The sequence below is a fragment of the Cyrtonyx montezumae genome, unplaced genomic scaffold (genome assembly GCF_038088225.1).
Source record: "Cyrtonyx montezumae isolate F1298 unplaced genomic scaffold, pur_monq_1.0 scaffold_2, whole genome shotgun sequence".
Classification (NCBI taxonomy): domain Eukaryota; kingdom Metazoa; phylum Chordata; class Aves; order Galliformes; family Odontophoridae; genus Cyrtonyx; species Cyrtonyx montezumae.
This window is the reverse complement of record NW_027071936.1, coordinates 26,951,925-26,976,934: the sequence shown is the minus strand read 5'-3', so window position 1 is coordinate 26,976,934 and position 25,010 is coordinate 26,951,925. Positions and strand designations below refer to the sequence as shown.

At 43.1% G+C, this 25,010-nt stretch overlaps 1 protein-coding gene across 1 annotated transcript in view; it reads right to left on the bottom strand.

The window, feature by feature from the left end:
* Positions 1 to 25,010, bottom strand: part of ADGRL3 (adhesion G protein-coupled receptor L3) — a 287,009-nt gene that overhangs the window by 196,069 nt on the left and 65,930 nt on the right. The window contains exon 3 of the mRNA XM_065736696.1: positions 4,981 to 5,090. Coding sequence (XP_065592768.1) covers positions 4,981 to 5,090 — 110 coding nt within the window. The remainder of the gene's footprint in view (positions 1 to 4,980; positions 5,091 to 25,010) is intronic.

Here is a 25,010-nt window from a genome sequence, read left to right as displayed (position 1 = left end):
CTAAAACAAAGGATGCCCAGCTTTAGAGAGGGGAATTCACTCTTTACTGACCAAAGTGCCAGTGGCTGTTCTTAACCTCTTGGCATTTTCTCCTGCAGGCTCTGGGAGAAGTTCTTTTGGGAAAAGAAAAAGAAATGCAGCAAAATAAAACAGGAGAAGCCTATTTGTATAACAGAACAATGCAGTGTAGGCAAACAAAGCTTCTCAACCAATAGGGAAGGTGTCAACAAAACACAAAAGGGAAAGCCTAGAGGCTGCCTAAGGGTCTTACAGCACCCCAGAAATAATTAAGAACGTTCTTTGAAAAAAGTGGTCTCATTACACTGTTTTCAGATTGTAATTTTCTCCCCCCTTTCCCTTTCCACCAGCAATCTTGCAGCAATGAAAATATCAGTTTGCTTTCTGCTGCTTGTATTCTCTTAAAAATGTCATTATTCAATTATCTGTCTATTCACTGGCCCTAAGGTCCAGCAGAGCAGATATTGTGAGCCTTCATTTAATGTTTTTAAATGCACTTCAGTCCACTTGTGATACAATAAAACTTTATTGAATTCTGTTCCCACATCACACCATCCCTCACTTTTATTGATATGTGAGTCCATCTACTCTTCCATCAGCAATAAAAGGAATATTTCTAGCAAAGAAATGACCTTTCCTTCTATCAATAAAGCAATTGGGAAATGTGATTTCAGCTTCCATATTTAAAAAATAAAAATAAAAAAGTCTTAAGAAAAGAAGAGGCTAACAACACTCCAGAATAGTGTTCCTCCTCGTTAGCACCGAGAAACTTGGAAACTGTCTGTAAAGCCCAAAGAAACTCGATCCCTCCCTAACATTTATTAGCCTGTTTACCCAGAGGAATGAAAAGGAAGGACAACTTATCCTTTCTCAGATGCCACGAACATTTTTCCCTTGCAGGAAATAGTCCTTGGAATAGATCTCTCCAATATTAAAACTTGGTGGTAGACTTGCTGCCTGGAAGAGAGGTAAGCTATCAGCATGATATGATAGGTGAGCCCCTGACATGCCCAGGGCATGGCTCACGCTCCCTCCTTTCCATCACTGAAGTAAACAGGCTTGTCCCTGTAGAGCTCCAACCTTTTTTCTGCTTTGTCCTGTTCTGTGCATCAAAACCTTCAGTCTCCTGAAAGCTTTCCTACTCTTTATTAAAACAGCTTTAAGCTTTTTTTAAAGGACAATAGTGCACAAGTTTCCCTGTTTAACTCCAGAACCTAGAAGACTTCAGAGCACTGGAAAAACTCAAGACTCATCTAGCTAGCAAAATTCCCTTTTCAACAAAATGTTGGGAGCCTGTGTGGTTATCTATGGGCAAACTAATGAACAGATAAAATACTACAAAATACCTCGACACTTCCAACCAGCACCTTATTCCAAGCTGAAAATGGAATCCAAGTGCTGACGATCCCTGGTTTCAGTCAAAGAGAGTGGGGAACGACTGTTCACAGGTAAGAAAATCTCCCCAGTCTGACTTTAGGTATGTCTGCTTGCAGTGACAACAGACACAGTAGCTTCCCTATCAGCACTGATTGTTCAAGACTGGAGTCTCTTTCTTGTCACCAGTCTCACATACAGCAGTGGATAAACCGTTCATCTGCTTCCTGCACTGGCGCACAAGTAAAATGGGAAGTCCCTTAGAATATTACAGAGTTGAAATAAGGAAAACTATACTCCTAGATGTTCTGTAATGATGAGAACAGGACCATAAAAGCACCAGAAGAAGATACACACTGAAAGTATCTCTAGTGAGGGTAAGACTCATCTTCACAAAGTCACGTCCATCATGTTTCACATTTAACAGTCATTAGAGAAAAGGAGAGGGATATGCTGAGACGTAACAGCAGAACACGGGGTCACGGGAACCTGCGCAAAGTGGGGCTTCTCATACACACAGACAATGTAATGTAGCCTAAAGTGCAGTTTCAGACATTCCTCTGCAGCATGCCATGTCTCCACAACTTGGCAATGGTGTCTACAATAGCACATATTCAATGGAAAATCGTGGAGAATCTGCTTTGGTCAGTAACCAATAAAATTCAACTAGAAGAAAACTGGATGAAGGATTTCAGTATTTCAGGAGAAAAGAAGTGGTAATTCTAAGAGAAATAAGCAGTATACATCAAGGCCTGGTTTAAGACAAGATAAATTTGGCAGCTGTTTCTGATACCAGAAAAATATGGTAATGCATGACACTGAAGTCTATCAGCATAAAACCAACTAGAGGTTCTTGTAGTGACCATCCATTTTTGTAGGCAGCATCTTCCATCATACAAATTTACTGCAGGACCAGGAAAATGAGGAGAGGATAGACCTGTCTCTGTAGTCACCTCTATCTTCCCCACGTGCTGAGAGTAACCACAGCCTCACAAAACTCTCCTTGCCAGAGGCATCCATAGTGAGCACACAGGGATGCCACAAGGACAGTAAAAAGGGCATTTTAAAATAGCTACTGAAGGTAGGAAAGGTCTTACCCTCCTGAGAGGAAAGGGGATTTTTTGATTCTTGAAAATGATCCACATTAGTAGAAGAATTAAGAAATAATTTAAAAATAAATACGTAAAAACCATAAGAGAAGTGAGTGACCCAACCCAGAGTGTAAAGTCCCACCATTTTCTCTGAGGCAGCGTATACACCAGTACTTCACTGAGCTAAGTGCCTACAGTCAGTGCTAACATCTGCTAAAGATGACTGCTAAACGCTGCTCTGTCGAGATGCATGCAAGCTCCCCTCTGCTACTGAGCCAGCACTTGGCTAAACTGCATCTCGCCATCTACTAAAACCTTAAGGAGTAAAGCATTCAACCTGATGGAGCAAGCTGGAATTGCACGCAAATTTAAGTGCCTGCTGAAATATTAATTCCTTTGTTATGCAGCTGCTGTGTTTCTTTAGGAGACGGCCATATGGTCAGTGTTGCTGCTCACCAAGGGCTTGGTGAATGGAGCTGCAGAGCCAACTCCAGAGGCTGAGGAAGGGAGATCACAGAGTCTGCTCCTCTCCCACAGCCACGCACTCAAAGTGTGTCCAGATGCAGGGAAACTGGACCTGCAAGAACTTGGGTTGCGACCAAAATTGGGCCACAGGGGCTGAAGTGCCTGGGCTCAGTGATAAGAATCCAATAGGTGTCTAGTACCCAGATGAACCACTGAAAATGGAAGAGGTCTCACCAAGGAGAAAACAGATTTCATTCACCAGGAGTAGTTTTGGTACAGATACAGCCTTGCTGACCCCATGTGCCAGGGCTCACCCTTCCCCATCACTCCGGTGGTTTTTTGCTCCTGGCCCTTGGGGTGGGACCCAAGTGAGGACTGCCTGTAAAATCAAGTTGGTAGTTTTCAAAGATAAGAAGTGGAAGGCAGTAATAAAGTCAGGCGGAGGCTGAGCTATGAGAAGACTCATGTTTCCCACTTCATTGCTGCAAGTGAAAGTACACCGTTGGTATGAATGCAGACCCATCAGCCAACTTCCATGGTGCTACACCCAGTAACAATTCATTAAGATTTGACTCAAAGTTTCCTAGGCAATGAAGGGTACAGTACAACAAACTTGGGAGATGGGATCCCTATTAATAGCATGTTTGTCCCTCATTTCCCCACCGTAACTCTACTCGCTAGGCAGTACCTTGGACTCATAAACAAAGCGAGCGGCCATCAAAGCCACTAACTTAATTGTAGAGGTAGTACGTCTTGCTGGTCTTTTCCTCACTTCATCCAGATCATTAAAACACATTCAGTACCTGCTGTACATTTCGTACTGAGCAATCTCTCACAAGAGTTATTTTACATCTTGTACACAAGGCCGATTAACACCTCAGGGCACAATATCCACATATTACCTTTCTCACAAGGCACCACTATTCCTCTTTGTTTATATGCAACAAAGGCTACAGAGGGGTACTACGTAATGGCTATTGCTTTACCAGCCCAGTCTCAGGAGGGAACAGCACGCCTCATGCAAATCACAAATCATAAGGAAATACAACCTGCTATGATAAACAGATACCCCTCCCCCCCCAGCCTCCCCATACACAGTGCTGTTTGTACAATGAAAGGCCTCATTTAGAGCAGAATACCTCCAAATGATCTGCCTGAGCTAGCTCACTTGGTATGAGCTTGCTCAGGCAGACCTTAAGCCCTTGATGTCACACTTTCCATGGGTTTAATAGCTCACCCCATAAAAGAATATTCCCTTGCCGCATTTAGAAGCTTCACATTTTTGTGTAGAAAAACACAATACAGACATCCCCCTTATTCTCAGAGATGAGGGTTCAGCTCTCTAGGTCCATAACTGGATCTAACAGATTTGGTTCCCACAGAAACTAAGTTCCGAGATACACCTTATTTTTCCCCACTCTGACATTTCCCATTCAGCACATATTGCTGTAATTCTACATATCTGTCTTTCCACCCTCCAAAATTCAGGCTAAGTGGCAAGTATGCAATTTGCCTTCATATCTTTAGAAGCTTAAAAATTAGTTGTTTGGGGAAATTTGGTGTTTGATGATAGAAACATTATCTTTCTGTCTCCTTAGTGACACAATACTGTATTTAAGGCACTTATCAAATGTCATCAGTTAAAAAGACATAGGTCAGTCCAAAGTGCATTGCCATTCAAGTATAAAGTTCTGGAAAGTGAAGTCATAAGCTAGCAATAACGCTTCATTCTTACAGTATGCTTTCACCAATGGGGCTTTACAAATGTTTTTCAAAAGTTGATTTGTTACTCTAACACCATACAGCAAGGCAAACTTGGGGTATTATTAGAATGTTTTTAACGTAAGCACAAACCTTGCACAGAAGACAATTTTTCATATCTTATCAGTTCTGTCTCATATGATGTACATAGTTTGTCATCGAGTGTTCATTTGCCCTCAGGCAACGAGAGACAAACTCAAGGCTGGATCATTCTCAACATTAAACCAATTCTCTGTTAAAGAAATAAATGCAAATATATCAAGATACATACTGTAAGGGACACATTCATACTGAACCTCCAGGTATTTGTACGTCCCAGGACAAGGGTCTGGAAACACATCAGGGCCAGCCACAACAGCACACTGGGTCCGATTACTGCATCTGCAAAAAAAAAAAAAAAGAGTCAGAAAACAGTCTGGCACAACTTTTGGCACAGCACTAACAGGAGAGAAGTGGCAGGAACTGGGACTTCAGCATCAGCTCGGGAAGCTCCCTGGGGGAGTGCACACAGGCTGATGGCAAACACTGATGCTCACATCAGCTTATTGCCACTGCTCTTTAGGCTGCCATTTTCTTGCATGCTAACTAAATTTCAGCTAATCCATGCCCCTAGGATAACTTTGCCTGTGCACATAATGTGCTGTGATTTCAGAAGTGACAATAAAGAGATAGTTTTTTCAAAAGGGAGGTGAGGTAGCACAACCCCTTCCCCTCCAAGCAGTTCTTACAGCATCATGAGGCGTTTCTTGTGAAAGCAAACCAAGGAACATTTACAGAAAACAAGTAAGAGTGTGTGGTCCTTTACTTCTTGAAACCTTAAGTCCCATCACACTGACCCCAGCTAACCTCAAATATCAGCATCTCCATCAAACGAAATGCAAAAACTAAAGCAACAACATCTGCGGCAAATGTAACCATTGTATATTTTATGGCAGACATAAATAGCCTTTACAAAATATTTATAAAACGTTCCCACAAAAACACTCATCTTGAATAATGCTGTTTAGTGCTAAGCACAGGCTAGAAACAGTAACACTGAGAGAAAAAGGAACAGTTCACCAAATACGCTGTCTAGAAAAGAAAATAGTAGTTTTTCATACATAGCCAACATGCTTGCATTAGTTATAAATGATTCCATGGAGAAAATTCCTTCACTTTCTTTTTTTTTTTTTTAAACAATCAAGAGAGAGAAAGAAATATAATTAGTCTTTGATATTTATCCTTTCTCATGCCAGAAGCAGATCTCCTAGGGGCTGGACCACTGCATTTACTTTCTTCAAGCTGCTGCCTCCTGTGACAAGACAAGGGACCTCTGACCCCACTGCTCTGCTGGCAGAAGCCACAACATCCAGCACAGAGCTCATTTAGCTCTGCAGTGGAAATGCTTTGTGTTTACCTGAGGCTATAGTTTGTCAGGCTTAATGAGGATTTTATTTGAGCCCATAAATTAAAATTGATTCATTAGTCACTGCCTTAAGCTCCATAATTTCTTTAATTTTATGGAAAGATTAATAAGAGCTGATATGCTTGCTCATCAGACTCGTTTGCTGGATAACAGATAATCCAGAGGGCTGGGATATTTTGATGTTTTCTTGTTGAAAGAAGACAGTTATCACAGCAAGCAACTAGTTTTATCAGATACACAGAAAAATAATTTTATTAACAGAAAGGCTGGCTTTGTTGTCCTCAGCCTCGCTGCTGGCAGGCAGGTGGCCTGGCGGGGACATCACAGGTAGCTGGGGCTGTGCGAGCGGGCAGCCTTCCAGGAGAGGCACTGAACAGCATCCAACACCTTCCTTTCAACAAAAAGCCTTGACCGGGCTCAATGTGCCTCTCGACAAGCACTGGCCTAATCAATAGTCTCTCTGGCTTTAGGGACAATCCTGGCTATGCTACATAGACTAAGAGCAATGGAACAAAGAGGCATTTCAAAATCATGAGTTGAGATCCAGAGTGATTACGATGTTTGAAACCAATGTTTGAAAATTTAGGTTAGAACGCCCAGCTGCTTCAGGATGCCAACACAGGCTTTAGTTTAGCATGCTGTATTCTGGGATCTCATCAAAGACACAAGCACCATGAGATAACAGGTGAGTTAGCAGAAAAACAGATTATCACCCTAACTCTACCAAGTGCTTGAGCCTCCTTAAACACATGCAGTGCCCTGAACAGGGGATGGCAAAACACATGCCTACCCAGCAGAGAAACTTCAAAAGGTGAGAGCAAATTGACATTGCCACCTGGGGAAAGGCAACAGAAAACAAAATGTGAAACTCTACCCAAAATCTGAAATACAAAGTGGTGGCAGTACCCCAAGTAATTTGCAAAACAAACAAACAAACAAAAGAACGGCTAAAAAAAAAATTATTTCCCACATATTTCAGCATATTTCATACTGACAGCAAAACCATGCCCTGTAATTGGCATTTTGAGTTTCTTTTTAAGGTCCTGAGATGAAATATGCTGGTTCTCATTCCGGTACACTTTAAAGGAAGAAAGCAATTTGGACTAAAAAGGTTAGAAACACTAACACCCATTCAACCATCTATTACTGTCAGACATCAGCCTACAAAAATTTTCAGGGGAGGAAAGGGTAAGAAACACTCATCAATACAACTGTGATTGCTATGGTTTTGTTCATAGTTTTTTCCACTTTCTTAACAGCTTCTCGGTCTCTTTGGCTTTATCATATTTCATTCCAGAAAGATTAAAGGCCCAGTTGACACTAAGTGACACACAAGAAGTGACACACAAGAGGAGATTCATAAAAGAAGATGCATCTGAAGCCTTGAAAAGGGAGGGAAAAACATGTAATCATGCCTTACTTCCCTTCCCAGCAAACCAGCCCAAGAGCAGCATCACTCTTCTTCCCAAATCAAGAGATTTTAAACTGAATCTTGTGATTTCTTGGCACTAAGAGCAAAGCAGGCTCTTTTATTATGTTGAGACAAATTGGGGCAACTGCAGCCCAGGAAAGGGTAGCTGAGGGATTTTGCACTTTTCACCTCTACCTCCAAATCCTGCCCAAGGCAGTAACTGTGTAAAGTCATTGCCATGGGAAGGGTGCTTGGCATTCTGTGTCTGCCATGTGCCTGATGAGCTGTTCTCCATCCAGTTCCTAGCAGGCCTACGTCTATTTGCAGAACTACTTCTATGCTGAGGCACAGAAGCTCATCAAGAGATCAGAAAATGAAACATAACCAGAGATCTCCCCTTTTGTCCAAACTGAGAGACAGAAGGCTGCATGCTCAGGGAAAGAGAACATCCCAAATCCTCCCAAAACACAGTCAGAGGTATTCAGCAGCCTCTAGGCACCCAGCATGCTAGAAACAGATCATTCACATACATGCTTTGGAGAAAAAAAATATCACATAGAAGGCATGTCATTTGTTCCACTCACAAGAAAAAAACAGGTGGTTGTCTTTACATTTCCATTTAATCCCACTTAGCAAGGTGCCTGTTTTATCTTTCAAATATGGAAAAATGTTTATCCTAGAAGAAAGGTGTCAATTTAGCGTAACACACAGACTGTAATAGAAAATGAGGATTATTTTTGCAGAACTTCTCCCTGCTCCACTGGAAAATGAATTTTAAGAGTTTAATGTGACAATAATAAGTCAGCAGTATTTGTTTTCCATTTGCAACAGTGCAGCTGAAGGAAACATTTGAGTTCAGTACCAGCTGCAGGGCTCAACTGTTTGCAACTCTAAACTCAAATTTAAAACAATGACAGCAGAAAAACAAAAAAGCAAAAAACAAACTTCATTTCCCTTCAGTGCACTTCCATTCCTTCTCCCCAGCAACATTTTTATGATTTTTAAGTGACAAGGTCATCTTATGATAGCGAGGGAGAAGCACTTTCAGACATAAACAGCTGCTTATTCCTCCTCTGACACCTTTGATTTTTTCCAATGCTGACATTGTTGATATATTTACCCAAAAGAGAAAGAAAGGAAGAAATAATAGTTTGGCAGGTGATGTTTATTTTAGGCCTTTCCAGAAACTTTAATAGCATAGACATGTCAGCAGCATCAGACTAGACATGTCTGGGGCGTTATGTTTGCCAGAACAAAAACGCCAAGGCAGCACAAAATAGAAGATCGATCTCAAACAAAAGCCCTTCAGCATGAATCATTGCAGGCACAAGCCCAGGTCCCCCCACCCAGGTGGAGACCATCTGCCCCAGACAAGCAGAACGGGTGCCAAAAATCATGGGGGCAGCACTGACAGTCCTTGGGAGAGCAACCAGAAAACCTCGTGCAGGGCTGCAGAAAGCCTAGAGATCTTCAAACATCTATCCTGCATCCCTCCCTGCTGCTACCGAACTCTGCTCACAGCTTGTGCTAACCCACACAAGGGGGTTGTTTGTGCCCACATGTACCCACCAGATAAAAGAGATGCACAACTGGGACATCTATTTTACGTAGGCTGTATTATTTTTGCAAAGGCAAGGCAGTAATCACATGAATGGACATGCTAATATAGCCAAGACATCAATATCCAAAGACTGTTTCTCAAGGTCTATTATACTTTTCTAATGGTTTTACAGTAAGAGACAGACTTAATTCATTATCCTACATGGCAACGCTGCAAGACATTCTTTTTCTCCTCTGAAACACAGAAATCTCCTCTCTGGATGATTGCTTTAAGAAAAAGCCTGTCATGGTGAATAAGTCAGCCAGAAGTGTCTTCTTTCCTGTCAATATGTGGTACTTCCAAGTCAGCCCTTTAAGAAGGGCCAAGAGGAAAAAAATAATAATACCCTGGAGAAAACAGACAGGAAGTAAAGAGAAATTTTACTGTTAAGAGAAGTCAAATGATGGACTGAAATAAGGAGAAACATTAATAGGGGGGGGGAAGGGAAAAAAGGGAAAAAAGGGGAAAAAAAGGGAAAAAGGAAAAGAAAAAGAAAAAAAGGAAAAGAAAAAAAAAGGAAAAGAAAAAGAAAAAAGGAAAAGAAAAAAAAGGAAAAAGGAAGCAGCAGAAGGTGGAGGAAGAGAGCAGAACCACAAGCTTTGGATAAAGCCTTTTCCACATTTGCTTTCAATAAGACGCTGCACACAAGCAAAGCTAAATCCTCAGCATGCTTGCCTTTCAAAACCAAAGAATTCCTCAACAGATTTTTTGTTTTTTTTTTTTTTGCCTTTGCAAAATGCTAAAAGCGAAGGATCTAATGACAGGGAGATGAAAATCCAGTTCCTGGACCATCTTCTTCATTACGAATTGGTCTGTTTTATTGATCTTTCGGAGCAGGGAGAAGCTGCCTTTCCAACCTCTGCTGCGATATAATTATCTGCGGTGTTTAATGCTATTGCAGGCGAGTCCCGCTGCATGCTGCATTTTGTTGTTTTATTGACGGGTTTTAATTATCTATCCAGGTGCCAGAGCTGTCAGTGAGGCTGCTTCTTCCGTGATCAAACTAATAGAGAGAGAGGCACAGAGCACTCTAATTGTAGTCTCACCGAGCAGCTTGGTGGCAATATGCCAACAAGATGCATTTAAACTGCTATGGCTATTGTAAAAGCTTATGATGTTTTATTTGAAAAAGATTCCTCTTTCTATCGCTTCAAGCCGTTTCATTCCTCTGATTATTATTTTTATATTAAGCAAGGCACAATTGAAGAAAAGCAAACCACCAAAAGCCACACCAAAACCCGAGCCAGCCAAAGAGCAGAAAAATCCAACCGAGCCCAATTGGAGCTGCAAAGGTCACCGAGGGGACTGCCTGGATGTGTCAAGGAGAGCCTGTGAGAAGATGGAAAACAGGTCCTGGAAAGAATTTAAATACCAGTTTTACATAGGGAAAAAGTTTAAAAAGGGAATTAAGCTTTTGCAACTCATTGATAAGGCCCTTAAATTTTAACAAGAAGCATTTAACAGCAAATTGGCAAGACGTAACGGATTTAAGGGCAATTCAGGGCATCCTTCTGCACCGTGCCAGGGGCCTTCAGCTCAAGGAGCTGAGGACCTGGCAGCACCGGCAGTAGGACTGTAATTTTGTCACCTTCCAAGGACAGACCAGAGGATGAGCTGCCCAAGCCACCAACTGTGTTTGGGTCAAGGGTTCGAGCTGCTCCAGCTGCAAGGAGCTGAGGGCACGTGCAAGGACACATTTGCAACATGAGCCTTCGTCTTCTCTTGGATGCCAGTCTGTGTGGCTGAAAACAAAACCAGGCAAGCCTTCAGGCTGTAAAAGCTCATCTTTTAAAGGACTGTATCTCCCCTTTTACAGGTACTTTACTTCTTCCAACTCCATAAACTTCTGTAGCACCCTAATAAAAATCCACTTTACGAAACACTGGCAGGATATCTGGAGAGGAGAGTAAACACCTAAAGCAAACCAGGCAATAAAAGGCTCGGTGATTTAGCCAGAGTTAACACTAGTTAAAATAACTGTGAACAGAAAACAGTCTGGCTTTTAATTTGGGTTAGGAGGTCAAATCAAAGGCTTGAGGAGGTCTGGGCTTAATTTCAGCTGGCATTCAACTTTACTTTGTCTTCCTTGCTCTTTCAACTCAAGTCAGTGGAAGCTAAAAGCCCATTGTTTCTGTTTGGGAGTGCTGCCACTGGGAGCTGGGATGGGCAGAGAAACTGGCTATCATTTTCTGATGGCTCTGAGGTGCACTGAGTGGGCTGGAGCACTGCTGCAGCGAGACCTGTCAGAGACCACACATTTTTGGGGGACAGAAGCAGCAGCTCACATGAGATGGGGGCTTCTCTTCCCCAGACACTAATGAAGAGACCTCATCTTCCTCACTTCTCCTGTCATTCTCAAAAGCTGCTGCTACATTCTGTCTTCTCTCCTCAGAGGCTGTTACCTTTAATGCAAACCTGAATGCAAACATTCAGATGTCTTCTAAATATAATAATAAAAGTTAATACAGAAGATAATCTGTCCATTTAAAAGAGAAAGGGGAATCTTGAATTGCTTTCACTCTATCCCTACTCAATAATTGTCATGTTTCCCTGGAGTATAAGGAACTATGCAGCCCATAACAACAGCAATGCTGCTGTTTACTGTCTCTCCCAGCTAGAAATAGGTTCCTGCAAAAGTAAAAAGTGAGATTAGAGAATGCTGTCTCTAAATGGGCTCAAATAATCTGCATTCATGGGCTGGTGGGTTTAATGTAGTAGCCTTTCACCTCTGCCAGTAGGGTTAAAGAAAGGTTTGAAGCTCAAATTATTTGTACTGCCCTTCACCTCAAATTTGACATAATAATTGAATGTCTGAATGAAACAAAAATGAACACATCCAAACAGCACGAGAGGTCAGTGCTGGGCACCTCCCCAATGAATGTGGGAGTGAACTGAAGGCACAGAGGGAGCACTGCTTCCAAAGCCAAGAGTAGCCCTCTCCTCCCTGCTCCTGCCGATGGCCCGACACCAAGGGGATCTTTAAGTTAAGGTCCACAGCGTTTCATTAAGGAAGTTATGACCCTCACCCTCAGGGCAGCCAAGTGAGCTGTAGGATCAACACATGGCAGGTTATGCCTTTAGCATCATGGCTAAATCTGTCTAGACCAAAAAAAAAAAATAATAATAGTATTAATGATGAAGCAAACAGCCTGCCAGGGGCATGTGCCACTAACACAGCACTGTTCACAGAGCCTGAGTTTCCACAGCACCTTAAGCAAAGGAGCCTTGGCCTGTCTGTGGCTCTGAAGGTAAAAATGAGAAACAAACCAAACTTTCTCACAAGAGTCCTGAAATGAACCAAATATGTTTTTGATATTCAAAAGGGATTTTTTTTTTATTCCAATGTAGCCAACTCTGCCTCTTTGATCTTCAGCCCAAAACTTGAAGAAAGGCAGCCTGCACTTTGATTCTAAGCTCAAGAGAAAGCACAGCGTCACAAAACCTTCACGCGCTTTCCAGCCCAGCGCTGCCTCGCCAAAGTATATACGGAAGGAAACGTTTAAAGAAAAAAATAGCCTAATCTTAGACGCATTACTCGAGGCTGCCATTGTCAAGTTCCTCACATTGTCAAAAGATAGCACCAAGCCTTCCGTGGGTGCGTGCAGCCACATGGTGTGGACGGAGGGATGCTCTTCTGAGCACATCTGTCTAGCAGATCCACTGAGACATTCTCACACTGTGCTCAACAGAAAGCCATGACAAGTTGAAGATCACACAGCCCTACCCTTACCATCCTGTCAAACTACTCCCTCCTACTTGTCCTTATCCATCCTTTATCAGGAAGTTTGCTGCACACCAGCTCCTCAACCCTGCCTCACTCTCACTGGTCATCTTCTGCTACTTGCACATTATATACCTTACTTGTCCTACATCACGTGATCAGAATGCATACAGACTTAGCTAAACTACTAGGAAGAGAGTAATAGGGCTTCTGTAAAACCTCCCTCCAGTCTTTGTGAAGAGGAGGAAAATGCTGTATTAATGGAATATTGCCTGTTTCATTCTACAGAGACTGTAACAGGATGCTCATGGAATTAAAGTTGCTGTATGTAAGAAAGCTTTTTTGGAGGAAGTAAACTGAAAGGTCAAACCTTCCAGAACAGCTCTGCCTCCCACCACCACTGAATTTTTCCAAAGAGCTTCATTCTTGGAGCAGCTACAAAAAGGCACAGTTGTTTGAAAATGGCCCGAGACTCCTCGCTTCTCATGAAGAACACAAAGCTGCTGGCTATTATGCACTATTCAGACAGTGGGTATGTCATGGAGTACATGACATACTGGGTAATACAACCCAGATAGCTCTGTGGAAACAAAATCAACAAAAAAAGCCCCTGCCTGGGATTGCAGGGCTGGATTAGGTGGGGCAGAAACTGGGAAAACCACATTCCAGAGCATGAAGCATGTCTCCCACAAGTCAACTTCAGAAAAATGTGACTGATGCTGCTCAGACATACTAGCTGAAGTTCAGGGAGACGGATGAAAGGGTAAAGATGCGGGATAAATTCATCAGATGTCTCCATAAATCATTCTTATAGTTCACATTTGTTCTCTGCCTGTCATTACTTACATTTCTAAAGCCACTGGGTGCCTTGGTACACTGGATCTAATAAAAAGGAAGATAAATTTTAACATCCCTTTTTGAAACATCTTAAAATGATCTAGCTTTCTTCTGAATGCTAATGGCAAGCGTTACAACCAACTCACCAGAGCTAAGCAGAGCCCTGCGGTAGCCCAGGGATTCGCAGTTGCGGTTCATCCTCTTGACGCTTCCCTTGACTTGGTATAAAAGATTTTATTCCCAGCCCCAACGTTCTGGCAGCTTTAACTTCGTCATGGAATCCCACCATTGCTTCTCCCAGACCCTCTGACTCAGGGGCGAAATTCCATACTTGAGAGAAGGAGGAAATAGTTTGCCCATTGGTAGTTTGGAAAAGAATCTGAGCTGCCTGCCAGCTGCTCGGAGACACGAGATGCCAGAGGGGTCCCGGCGGAGCACATGTTACTGCATACACGCACACAAAATCACAAAGTTGCTCTCTCGAAAGTTTCACGTTTAATAAAAGAGCAGGATATCTGGAGAATTCTTGGGTCGCATCAGCAGCTAACGGCTCTCAGTCTGCCCCGAGAAGCTGGCAGCACGGCAGAGCCGCACGCACAGGGACGGCCATCCCTCCCCTCCCGCACTGGGTCGGGAGCGTGCTGCTGCATCGCTGGAGCTGCCCCACCGCAGAAGCGAAGGCCTCCTCCATACGAGAGCTTAATCCGTCGCAGGTTATACAAAACAAATGACTGCACAAGCGAGCAATTAAGAGAGCATTCCACAGCCGGCCCCGGGACAGCCTGGCCTAGCCTTGATTAATTAGGTTCAAAGGGGCAAGGCTACCCTCCCAGTCCCAGGAGAAGGAGACCACTTAGCTCCTTTAAAAAATAAATAAAAATCCAGCGTTCTAATTTAACACTTGAGCATCAGTTAAACAGCTGCTAAAACATCGAAACAATTACTTGAGACTGACCTACATTCAATTGTATCACTTTATTACATTCAGAAGAAACTTAATTAAGCTTCTGTTACTTAATAAAAGCAAATAAAATCCTCCATTTTATGACAAGGAGACACACTGTTGCAGCCACGTGAAGCTTTTGGATTTTGCAGTGGGGTTTCCCAAGAGAACGCACCTACCTCCATTACAGTCCTCCCTGCTGCACTCTAGGGCTAAGAAAATACTGGATATTTCGGTGCATTTTCCCTACTTCCGGATCCATGTCCCAACGGGGGAACACAATTTACAGGCCCCATGGAACATCAGCGGGGTACAAGCTGGGGAGCAGGAGTATACAACCAAGCATATTCCTCTATTTAAAACTGCACGCAAGAAGAGTTTCAGCAATCCCCAAACCATCCACCTGAGACCTCCCTTAAGTGGAAGCATTTTTACCCGTTGCTAATAGAAGGACCAGCCCATCCATATGAGCCATGGAATTACACACCCTGGAGCTCCTCTTCCCTCCACAGGCTGATCAGAAACACCTGGCAGCCAGCACACCCATTGGCTTGACACTGTTCTCGTTAGCTAACGTGATTCATTTCAACAGCTCACCCAAATTAACCACTCTGTGACACCTTGCAGGCTTACAAATCACAGAAGGCTCTGAAGCCCCATCAGGACCATAAAGCCAAGCACACGGCTCTGACCTTGTCCCTCACCTACTTTGTTTCTACTCTTTAGCAGTTTCACAGCTGCATATTTCATTGAGGATCTGAAAGTCAGATTTAATTCCATGGACGGCCACCAGCCCTTTGTTTACATCATCAGGACAACATCATTATGGGGCAGGGTCCGGTTTCTTCACTTTGCAATAGGTTCCACTTTTTCTTGGTAATGGAGGAAGCACAGGGGCAGAAAATGGTATCCTACCTTCCTAGTGAATGCTAGACTGCCAGAGTTAAATACCAGGCAGACTTGGTTATTATCTGGCTTGGAGATTTGACCCCATTTATATATAGGTGAGAGCAGCAGTGGAAAAAATGAGACATTCAGTTCTATGTAATGCCATTAAAATTGTGATGACTTCAAATCCTGAAGCACTTCAGTAGTCCATTTTGCAGCCTGGCTCTTTGAACTATTTTGCCAGTAAAATAGAAAAACAGTGGTGAATAGTATCTCAGGTGCTGCAGTAAGCAGTAAGCAGTCAAGGTGAAGATGTCTCAGCTTCAGGGTTAAAGAAACAATCCTTATACTCGCTACTGCTAACCCTGACAAACTAAATATAATAGGTGACAGTCAACATTTTATTTTCTTCAAGTGACCAATTAAGAAATTGCCTTTGTCCCAACCAAGTCTCCTATCTGTCAGTTCTTGGAAGCATGCAGTCCAGGAAAGAGATGCTACAGCTCTGCAGATAACTACCTCCCCTGCAAGTGCCAGGGGCTCGGGCATCGACACTGTGGCCTCTGCCTTTATGGATACTCAGAAACCTCACTCAAAAATCCAGGTTCATTTCACTTATTCCAATGTGACCAAGTAAATAAATAATGCTATGAATGCACCGCACACCATTTGTCAAACCATTTGTCATTTCCTATCTTTCACTGCTCATGTAGTAAAACTATGCAGGGTTTTATTCCAACCTCCCTTGCAGGTGTGATGAATGCTTTATTTATACAGCAGCATTTCACCATGCAGTACTGTTACCATGCAAATACAGGCCTTTAGGTCCCTGCGTGGTGTAAGCAGAAGGTGTAAAGAGAGGTGAAAACTAGAGGCGGTGCCATAATTGAAGCCAACACGGGAATACAGCTCAGCTAAAACTGGGAAAAGTATGCCAAAGAAAACATACTTCTCCAGAACATGGGTCCAGTCCCCATTATAATGTAAGCTGGAAAACAGGGACCTGTTCTCAAACACCATTTCAAAGGTCAGTGTGACACTGTCAGGCCATGCTTAGCTTATCAATGCACTCACCACATCGGCACTCAGTGTTTCTAGCATGTACATTATTTCCGGGCAAATCATCTCCTACTGACTCTCCCCAGTCAGAATTTTGGCTCAGGAATGAAAAACCTGGAAACAGATGCTGCACAAAATCACCACAGCTGACTGAGCGAGGTACAAATTCCCTCAGGCAGCCTCTTCTTGTGACTGGATGAGCAGCAGCATAGGGGCTCTCCTGCGAGTTCTGCTATGAGGCAGTGAGCATCACTCTTCTTTCTCCATCTGGAAAACGGGAAGCGTTTCACTGACCTCCCCGCAAAGCCTTTTGAGATCCTCAGATGAAAAAAAACAGTTACTATTGCTATTTGCTGAGGTAAATCTACTGTCTAACGCTTCTGAGACCTGCAAGGACTCTTCTGGAAGCAAAGCACTACTGAGACTAAAGGCATCAGAACATGCCCTCCGTTTCTACTTTGCATCACAATCACCGCAGTGAGGCTCAGAGTGCACTATGGCACGGAGTGCACCAAATGCTTCCCAGTATTACAGAAGCCTCACATTTATTTGAAACAAGCCAGTATGTAGCAAAGGCATAAAGGACCAGCCCTGCACCAACAGCCCTGAGAAGGAGCCTCCAAAGAGGATGGGGGCAAAATCTCATTGACAGTTTTCCTGGCAACTCCTGCTTGCCTTAGATGATCTGCAGCAAGGGCTCCCACCAGGTTTTATATCTCTGAGCTAGTGGGAGAAAAAAAAAAAAAAAGGTGAGAGAAACAGCTATGGGATGATTTTGGAAACCTCCATATCAAGACTCTGCTTCCATCACTTTTCTTAATTTCAGGGGGGGGAGGAGGGTGTTCAGAAAGAACTGTGTAAAGACATCAGAATCATGTTTATTGCCTAAGCAATAAAAGATTGGAATTGACAAATGGAGAGGTTTTTGGAGACACAGATGCTACAATCATTTTAATATAATTTGGATTTCCAAATCAGTAATTACTCTATCACATATTTATAATTTTGTAGATGCTACTAGAAATGCTGATGTCTTTTTCTATGCATAGTAATGAGCAACAACAAGGGCTGTTAATATAAAGCCTGTGATGTTTGTATTCATATGTAAATAGGTTATGTAAACGTTTTAGACATTTCTCACTAAAACGCTGAGTTCTACTCAAAGTGGCTCTATTCCTAAGCTAGAAAATCACACTCTGCATAGAAATTGTTTGCTGGTCTGTCAGCAGAACTGCCAAAGCAGCATGCTGAATTTATAGGGGGATTTACATCTCTCCATTAGTGATGATATCAAAGCAATCGGCAACCTATCAATGCCCAGACAGGTATAAGACAGGTTGATATGCAGCAATTTGCTTGCTTGCATGTTGTTGCACACACACTGCACACACACACGTCTGTGTACATACACACAAGCACAGGCATCTATTCTGGGAGACTACGTGAAGAATTCAGTGGTTTTAACTTATTTCATTCATCCAATACAAACCCCTGGTTAAGAATAAGACAATCAGTTTAACTTCTACCTGTTCCTAGCTGACCTATGACAAAACTGAATAAAACACATTAAAACAGCAACATTTCTCACCTAGTAAGACTGAACTACAGAAAGTCAAAACCAGAACTTTATGCAAGTTCAAACAATGCTCTAGACAGAAGGAAAAAAAAAAAAAAGTGGGGTGAAATGGCTCAGGGCACCCTTTTGCCCTTGGATCTCTCAGCTTTTAATATCACACGAGTAACTCCCATGAACTTTTGTGAGATCAGTTCTTACCTATGCAATGCAGAGAACCGTATCAGCAGACTTTTTCTTTGGTCTAACAGATCACATCCAGCTTCATCCCTTTGTCTTTGTCTTGAAGATATTAGCAAAGACTTTGGAAAAAAACCTTGGAGAACCCTCAGCTCTGCTACTGCACATAAGTAACTTGCATTTGTACAAAAGACAATAGATGGCTTCTCTCCATCGCCCAAAACAAAATGGAAATGGCAGCAAGAAAGCAAATATCTTGCAGTTGCTCCAGCAGCTTTCAGCATCTTCAACCATCTAGGAATACCAAAGAGTACTTTCAAGTTCTATTCAGTCCTTCATTTCTGATGAGGCTGCCAAAAGCTGCTGGAGAAGCTTGTGGCATTTTGACCTTGCTCTCCCTGCTTCTCCTTCCTCCCTGATTTCTCCCTGTTCCACTCGGAGGATCTCCTGCTCAGCTCCTAGAACTGCATAAGGCATGAAACTGCACCTCGTGCATGTTCAGCGCTGCTCATTCTGCCCTCCTACTTCCCTGCACAACATAGCAGCACTTGTGCCTTAAGAGAATGGGTAATTCACTTGCTGCCATTTCACCAGTGAGATGTACTGATGAGGGAAGACCTATGACATACAGAATGCAGTTTCCACTGGAAATAGAGGAAAGAGACAAGAAAGAAAGAAAAAACAAAATGACACAAACAAACCAGGAAGATAGCTCTACAGGAAAAGTATAATACATTTCTCTGTTCAAGAGTGTGGACTCTACTATGCCCCTGCCAAGAACAGTTACTCATATGAGTAAAATTAAGAGGACTACTGACTGGGTGAGTAAATCCATGCCTACTTTTTTGGGGGAAGGAAAGAAGCTCCTCCTGGCAAGGCTCTAGTTGTACTCTGGTATAGCAACAGAGATTTCAGCAGTTATTGCAGTCCCTCCACACAGGAGCTCTGCAGTGAATCAAACCCACCTACAATTGCACCTACAATTAAGTCTGGAGCACCATGATACCCACTGCTGCGTTTTGTTCATTTTGAAGGGATGCTCCTGGATACGATAAATGACCAGCACTTTCTCCTGATTATATAGGTGTTAAAACTTGGTTACATTTAGGAGAAAACACAACAGAGACATGTTACATCAAGTGAAATAGCAGACAAGCATTCACAGCAGAATGAAAGCTTTTTGCTCCTGTTTGGAGAGCCTTCACCTATACGTTTTAGAAGGAAAAGGTAAATAATGGGACATAAGGCACATCTGCACACCAGCTCTGATGATCTGACGTCACTATGCTTCTTCATTACAGCTGTATGCTTACTAAATCTGATCAGATTTACCATTGCTTGTTTCCAATAAGAACAATTATTTTTACTGTAACAGCGTGATGAGAGATTCCCATTAGGGGACCAAAGATCCATCTGATTTTGTAACCCGATGAGCTCATTCCGTAGCCTGCAGGCATAACCATATTAAAACTAAACCAACTCAACACCATCACGCATAAATGAGAGTGATAAAAGCTCCACCACCTTTTGCTGGTGGAGCTTTCCTCATCCACTCTGTAAAACTGCCCATCCTGGCAGAATAAATTACTTGCTAACAGAGCTGTCCTCAATTTATGAGCCCTAGAGGTGAGGCAAACTTCCCCCTATGCTGAAGACCAGCGTAACTGCATTGGCAGAACTGCCTAATGCAGGCCAGACCTCAGATACATGTCCTGTGATTGCTAAAGGCTTCCCCATATGTCAGGAAAATCCCACTCAGCTCGTGGCTCCTCTGGTGACAATGTACAGTTAAACATCTGCTCTTAAGACTATCCCTCCGCATTACTTTGGAGCGTAATTACAGGGCGGAAAGCTGGAGTCGCCCTCTCCACCCACACCAAATCCTCTCCTGCACTGCCTGCCCTTCCCGTACTGCCCTCCATTTCAGGCAGATGCAAACCTATTCCTATCTCTCCAATAAAAAATTACAATAGTCTGGAGAAAAGCTAAGAAATTTCTTTCTTTCTTTCAGCTATAGCTGCTAGGTTTTCTTCCAAAAGAGATAACGTAACAAAAGATATTTAGGTCCCAATTGATTCATCCTAAATCCACTTGGCTGTAGGTGACACAGAAAACAGGAAGGAAAGCTGAAGCAGGAGAAAGCTCATCATTTTGTACCACGCTTCAGAGGGCTGCAAGGAACATCCATCTTGTCAATTCATCTGTTTAATCAAAGAAGTTTAATCAAAGTGCAGTTCTAGAAACCAAAGGCTAACGTGGACAAATGATAAGAATAATTAAACTGCTCAAATAATCTGTAGCTTGTCTGTCATCTGCTCCTAAGTATGCTGGGGGTTTGAGATAGTTTTATCTGTCTTTTCTTGCATATTTAGCCAGCTGGATCCTTAGAGATCCCTTGTAGCTGCCATTGACTCCCAATGAGTGCAAAGCTGTTACCTACCACCACACTGCTCTAGTCTCCGTGCTCCTTCAGGCTCTTGTATGCATCCACACTAACTGATGTCTGTGCTGCTCCTTATCAACACAGCTGAATCCAAATTATGGCCACAGTCCAATATTTTTCATGGACTATTTTCCCATGGAAAACGATGAACTACTAAACCAAGGCGGCACGAGAGAGCTTAACAGTTCCACACTGTCATTTATGAAAACATTTTTCAGTTTAAAATGTATCTTATGCCGTCTTATTAAAAGTAGCAATGTAGCTCTGAAAAGCAAAACATTCTGATTCAACAGACATATTTCTTTCAATGGGAAACTAGTTTTATGGAAAATTTATAAACGTTTGATCTTGAGCCGATGCAGATTTGTTTGACGCTGTCATGCAACAGCAGAAATTCCTGCAGCACAGGATACTCAGTCTCCAGGCAACTCCAAGGATCACTTCATTTTCTTCACATCTTTTGACTCAATATACAGATGCTCTTCAGCAGCTGAGTGTGTTTGCGGCAAATGTCAAGTAATGCAGCCCTCTTTCGTAGCATATGGATACCACAAACTGACCTGAGACTATCACAGATTCTCTAATAAAAAGAAAAAAAATACATATATTTGAGAGTTACAGTAGAGTCACTCATCCCTAGTACATTGCTGACCAGCCAAAGCCCTTCCTAGGTTCCCAAATTCTTTCAGCGCTTGTCTAAGTAGGTCTGCAGGCATTAAAATGCAAAGGGAAGCACAGCTGTGATCGTGAGAGCACCACAGACTTGGAGGAATGAGAAACAGTGACAGTGTGAGTCTTCTGCAGGAAGCAGGCTCAGAAAGGGGAAAATAAACCTGGGTTGGCCTGTATCACAGCACCTTTTAATGCATAAACCACTGAGCATTCAGCTTTCATAACAGCACCCTCATTTTAATACAAGAAGTTGTATGGCTTTAAGTTGTGCCAGGGGAGGTTCGGGTTTGATACTTGGAAAAATTTCTTCTCAGGGGGAGTGGTGATGCAGTGGCACAGGCTGCACAGGGAGGTGGTGCAGTCTCTGTCCCTGGAGGCATTCAGGGAATGCACAGACATTGGTCAGGGGACACTGAGGGTCATTGGTCACAGTGGGGATGGGGTGGTGGTTAGATTGGATGATCTTAGTGGTTTCTTTCAACCGTAATGATTTTATGATACTATGATTTCTTCTCCCCCCAGAACTCTGCACTCCTCAGCCTGCAGAAACACAAGGGCACACCCCACCGCCACCACCACACAGATCGGGTTTTGTGCTGCTGCTACAATAACCACCTCTGAGGATAATCCTGCTCCTGCCACCACCTGTGAGCACAGCTGACATTTTCTGGGCTTGTTTTGGACGGAGGCCTTATCAGCAGGACATAGCGCTGGGGCTAAGGAGAGCCCAGCCCTTGTCAGAGAGCAGAGCAAGAAAACAGGGCAGAGAAGGGGCTCCTTTAGTGCCTCCAAATACCAGCACTGAGAATCAGATAGGAAACTACAGCACAGTCATAGGCTGGTTGTAATCTTTTCAACAGCATGTTCATACTATTCTGATGAAACCTGATTTGTTCAGGTGTTTTCTCCTAGATCCATACATTTTTTATTTTAAACACAACCTTGGTCACACTGGTAGACATTTTTGCTTTTTTTTTTTTTTTGTCTCCTGTTTATCCTTCAGTCATCCTTGTGAATTGGAAATGTGCTGGCAAGAGCATATAATCTAGCATGTTGCAATGACAACTGCTACTTATAATGAGATGCTATAGCACTGCTTACTCAAACATCCAAGAAAAACAATTTCACTTCCCACCTTATATTGCTTCTTAGGATACACGCTGATATCGATGCTATGCAACATCCAGTTAAAATCACACATTAGAAATATAAGCTTCTACCTGCTTGACCCCTGTTTTTATCGCTGATGAGCAGATAAATCAAAGCAATGGTTTTTTTGTTGTTATCGTTTTTGTTTTTTAAATCTGCTTCTAAACACATCCTACTGAATGTTGTTTTCACTTGGTTTGGGAGATGTGGCTATAAAATACATTAGACATTCGCTTTTGCAGACTTGGAAGGGGATTTAATCAGTACATGAATGAGGCTTAAAGAAACAGAAAGCTTCCTAATGCAAATGCAGCTGTGACTGATAAGAAGGACAATGGACAGAAATCCTTGACTTGATTAACTTATTGACCTAGAAAGAGGGATGTGTCTCATTCCAGCAGCACTGAACAGAGAAACACTCATTAACTGTTCCATTCAGCTGAAAGGAGCCCAGCGCTCACTTCCGCACCCAAAGGAGCCATTCACCAGAAACTTGGACACACTAGGGAAGCCTTTCTTTCAGTTTCTGGCTGTACAAAATCAAACAGGGGGACAGACTTCACATAAATAAGTGTCTTTCTCTCCCCCCCATCCCTGCTTTGGCTTTTCAGAGGATTCAGCTGGTCCTAAACCACATACAGTAAGAAAGATTATTTCAAAAGGGCTTAATTCACTTTGATGTGTTGTTTTGTTTTAATGGGATGCCTTCTCTGAAGGCACATGAGGCCTATTAACTGTTTCCTATCTGCATACACACTGTGTATGTACAGATTGTCATTATTGTACAAGAAAGAGAAGAATTCAGCAAGGCTAATCTTAGCAATACCTTTAAAAATATTTCATACATACCTTGCACCTTCAAAGCCGTGTGGACAGCGGCTAATTAAATCTCTCAACTCTGTTCTGATACAGGTAGGTTAAGTGCAGTTATCTCCCTTTTGCAGGTGGAAGGAGGGAAACAACACAGCATGCGCCAGAATTTGTAGAGGCTGCAGGAGGTCGATTCACCAGCTCCTGGCTCTGAGTGCCAACTCCAAAACCACGGGAAGCTGCGTGGGCAGCAGGGTCACAGCCTGTAACAGGAGGTCAAGCACTGGGAGCAAACAACCACCCAGAGCAAAAACGCTGACCTCAAGGAGACCCCCACAGAGCAATGCTGTACGACTGCACTGTTTTATGCAGAAAGAAAAGCACAGAGGTTCATCAATTAGGTATTACATGAGAATGCAAAATAAAGTGGGGAGGAAGGGGCAGACTTACTGCATGGAGAGCCCAAATGTGGGAGTGCTTTCTCCAGAGCACCCAAGGGCTGGCTCACATCCCCGCCCTAGCTATTGTGGGGCTGATTGGCATGCAGGAGGCAGGGAAGCCAGAAATGTAACAGATCTGGAAGAGAAGTCCGATCTTCCTTATCTCGTCACTGTAGTCCCATTCCTCCAAATAACAGGGGTTTTGAAAATTAATTAACATTCTGAAAGGAGAACCTGACTGTTAAGAGCAAGTTTCTAATTAGCTACAGCTCACGCTGGCAGCCTGCTTAAGAGTCAAGGCTGATCCTGCTGACCGCACAGGGTGCGGGCCCTGGCTGAGCCAAAAGCAAACAAACCTGGAGACTGCTTGCTAGTGATTCCTGGATGGCAGGACAAAAAGAGTACGTTAACATTGGCTGCTTCGACTGCAGTGTATCTCCAAGGATACTAGCAGCATTTCCTACAAATTAAGACACTAACACTTTTGAATACCTATATCAGCCTAACCCTTTTTTCTTCGTCTCTTCTCATAACAGAAGCGTACAAAAATAGCATGAACGGTCATAAGGCTTTACCTGAGCCTCAGTTCTGTTTGGAGAATATCACTAATTGCAAATCACACTGTGTTAAGGATGCAGGAGGAAGGGGATAAAGGTGTGGAAAGACAGTGGCAATGCCAGGACTCTTCAATGGATGGAGCTATTCTGCAACCCTAGGCTGTTAGAGTTCAGTGTCTTTGACGGTCAAAGGAGCAACAGAGATCTTCAGAGGTTCGTACACTGGTGACAACTTCATTTGGAGGGGTTCAAATGAAGCCTTACCTGAGTCAGAATAACATTCAGGAAAAGCTGGAGCACAAGAGAGAGCTTATGGAGAACAAGAGCTGGAACTAGGACCTAGGCAATATAAAGGGAAAGGTGCTAAAACAGGGAGGCTGAAGAGCCCTTCAGTGTAGCCCAAGAACACACAACTGGCTGCAAAGCAGGATGTGACAAGGAAGGCAGGATGAGGTGGTAGTGGGCTAGCTCAAGAGCATGCAGCACCAGAGGGCAGCAGCTGGGCTTCTGGCACGAGGAAAGCAGCGGTCACACAGTGGAACTCTTTGTGGGAAGAAGTGGCGTGTGCTGGCTGCCCTTGCCAGTTGCCCAGCTCAGCACAAGGGCTTGGATG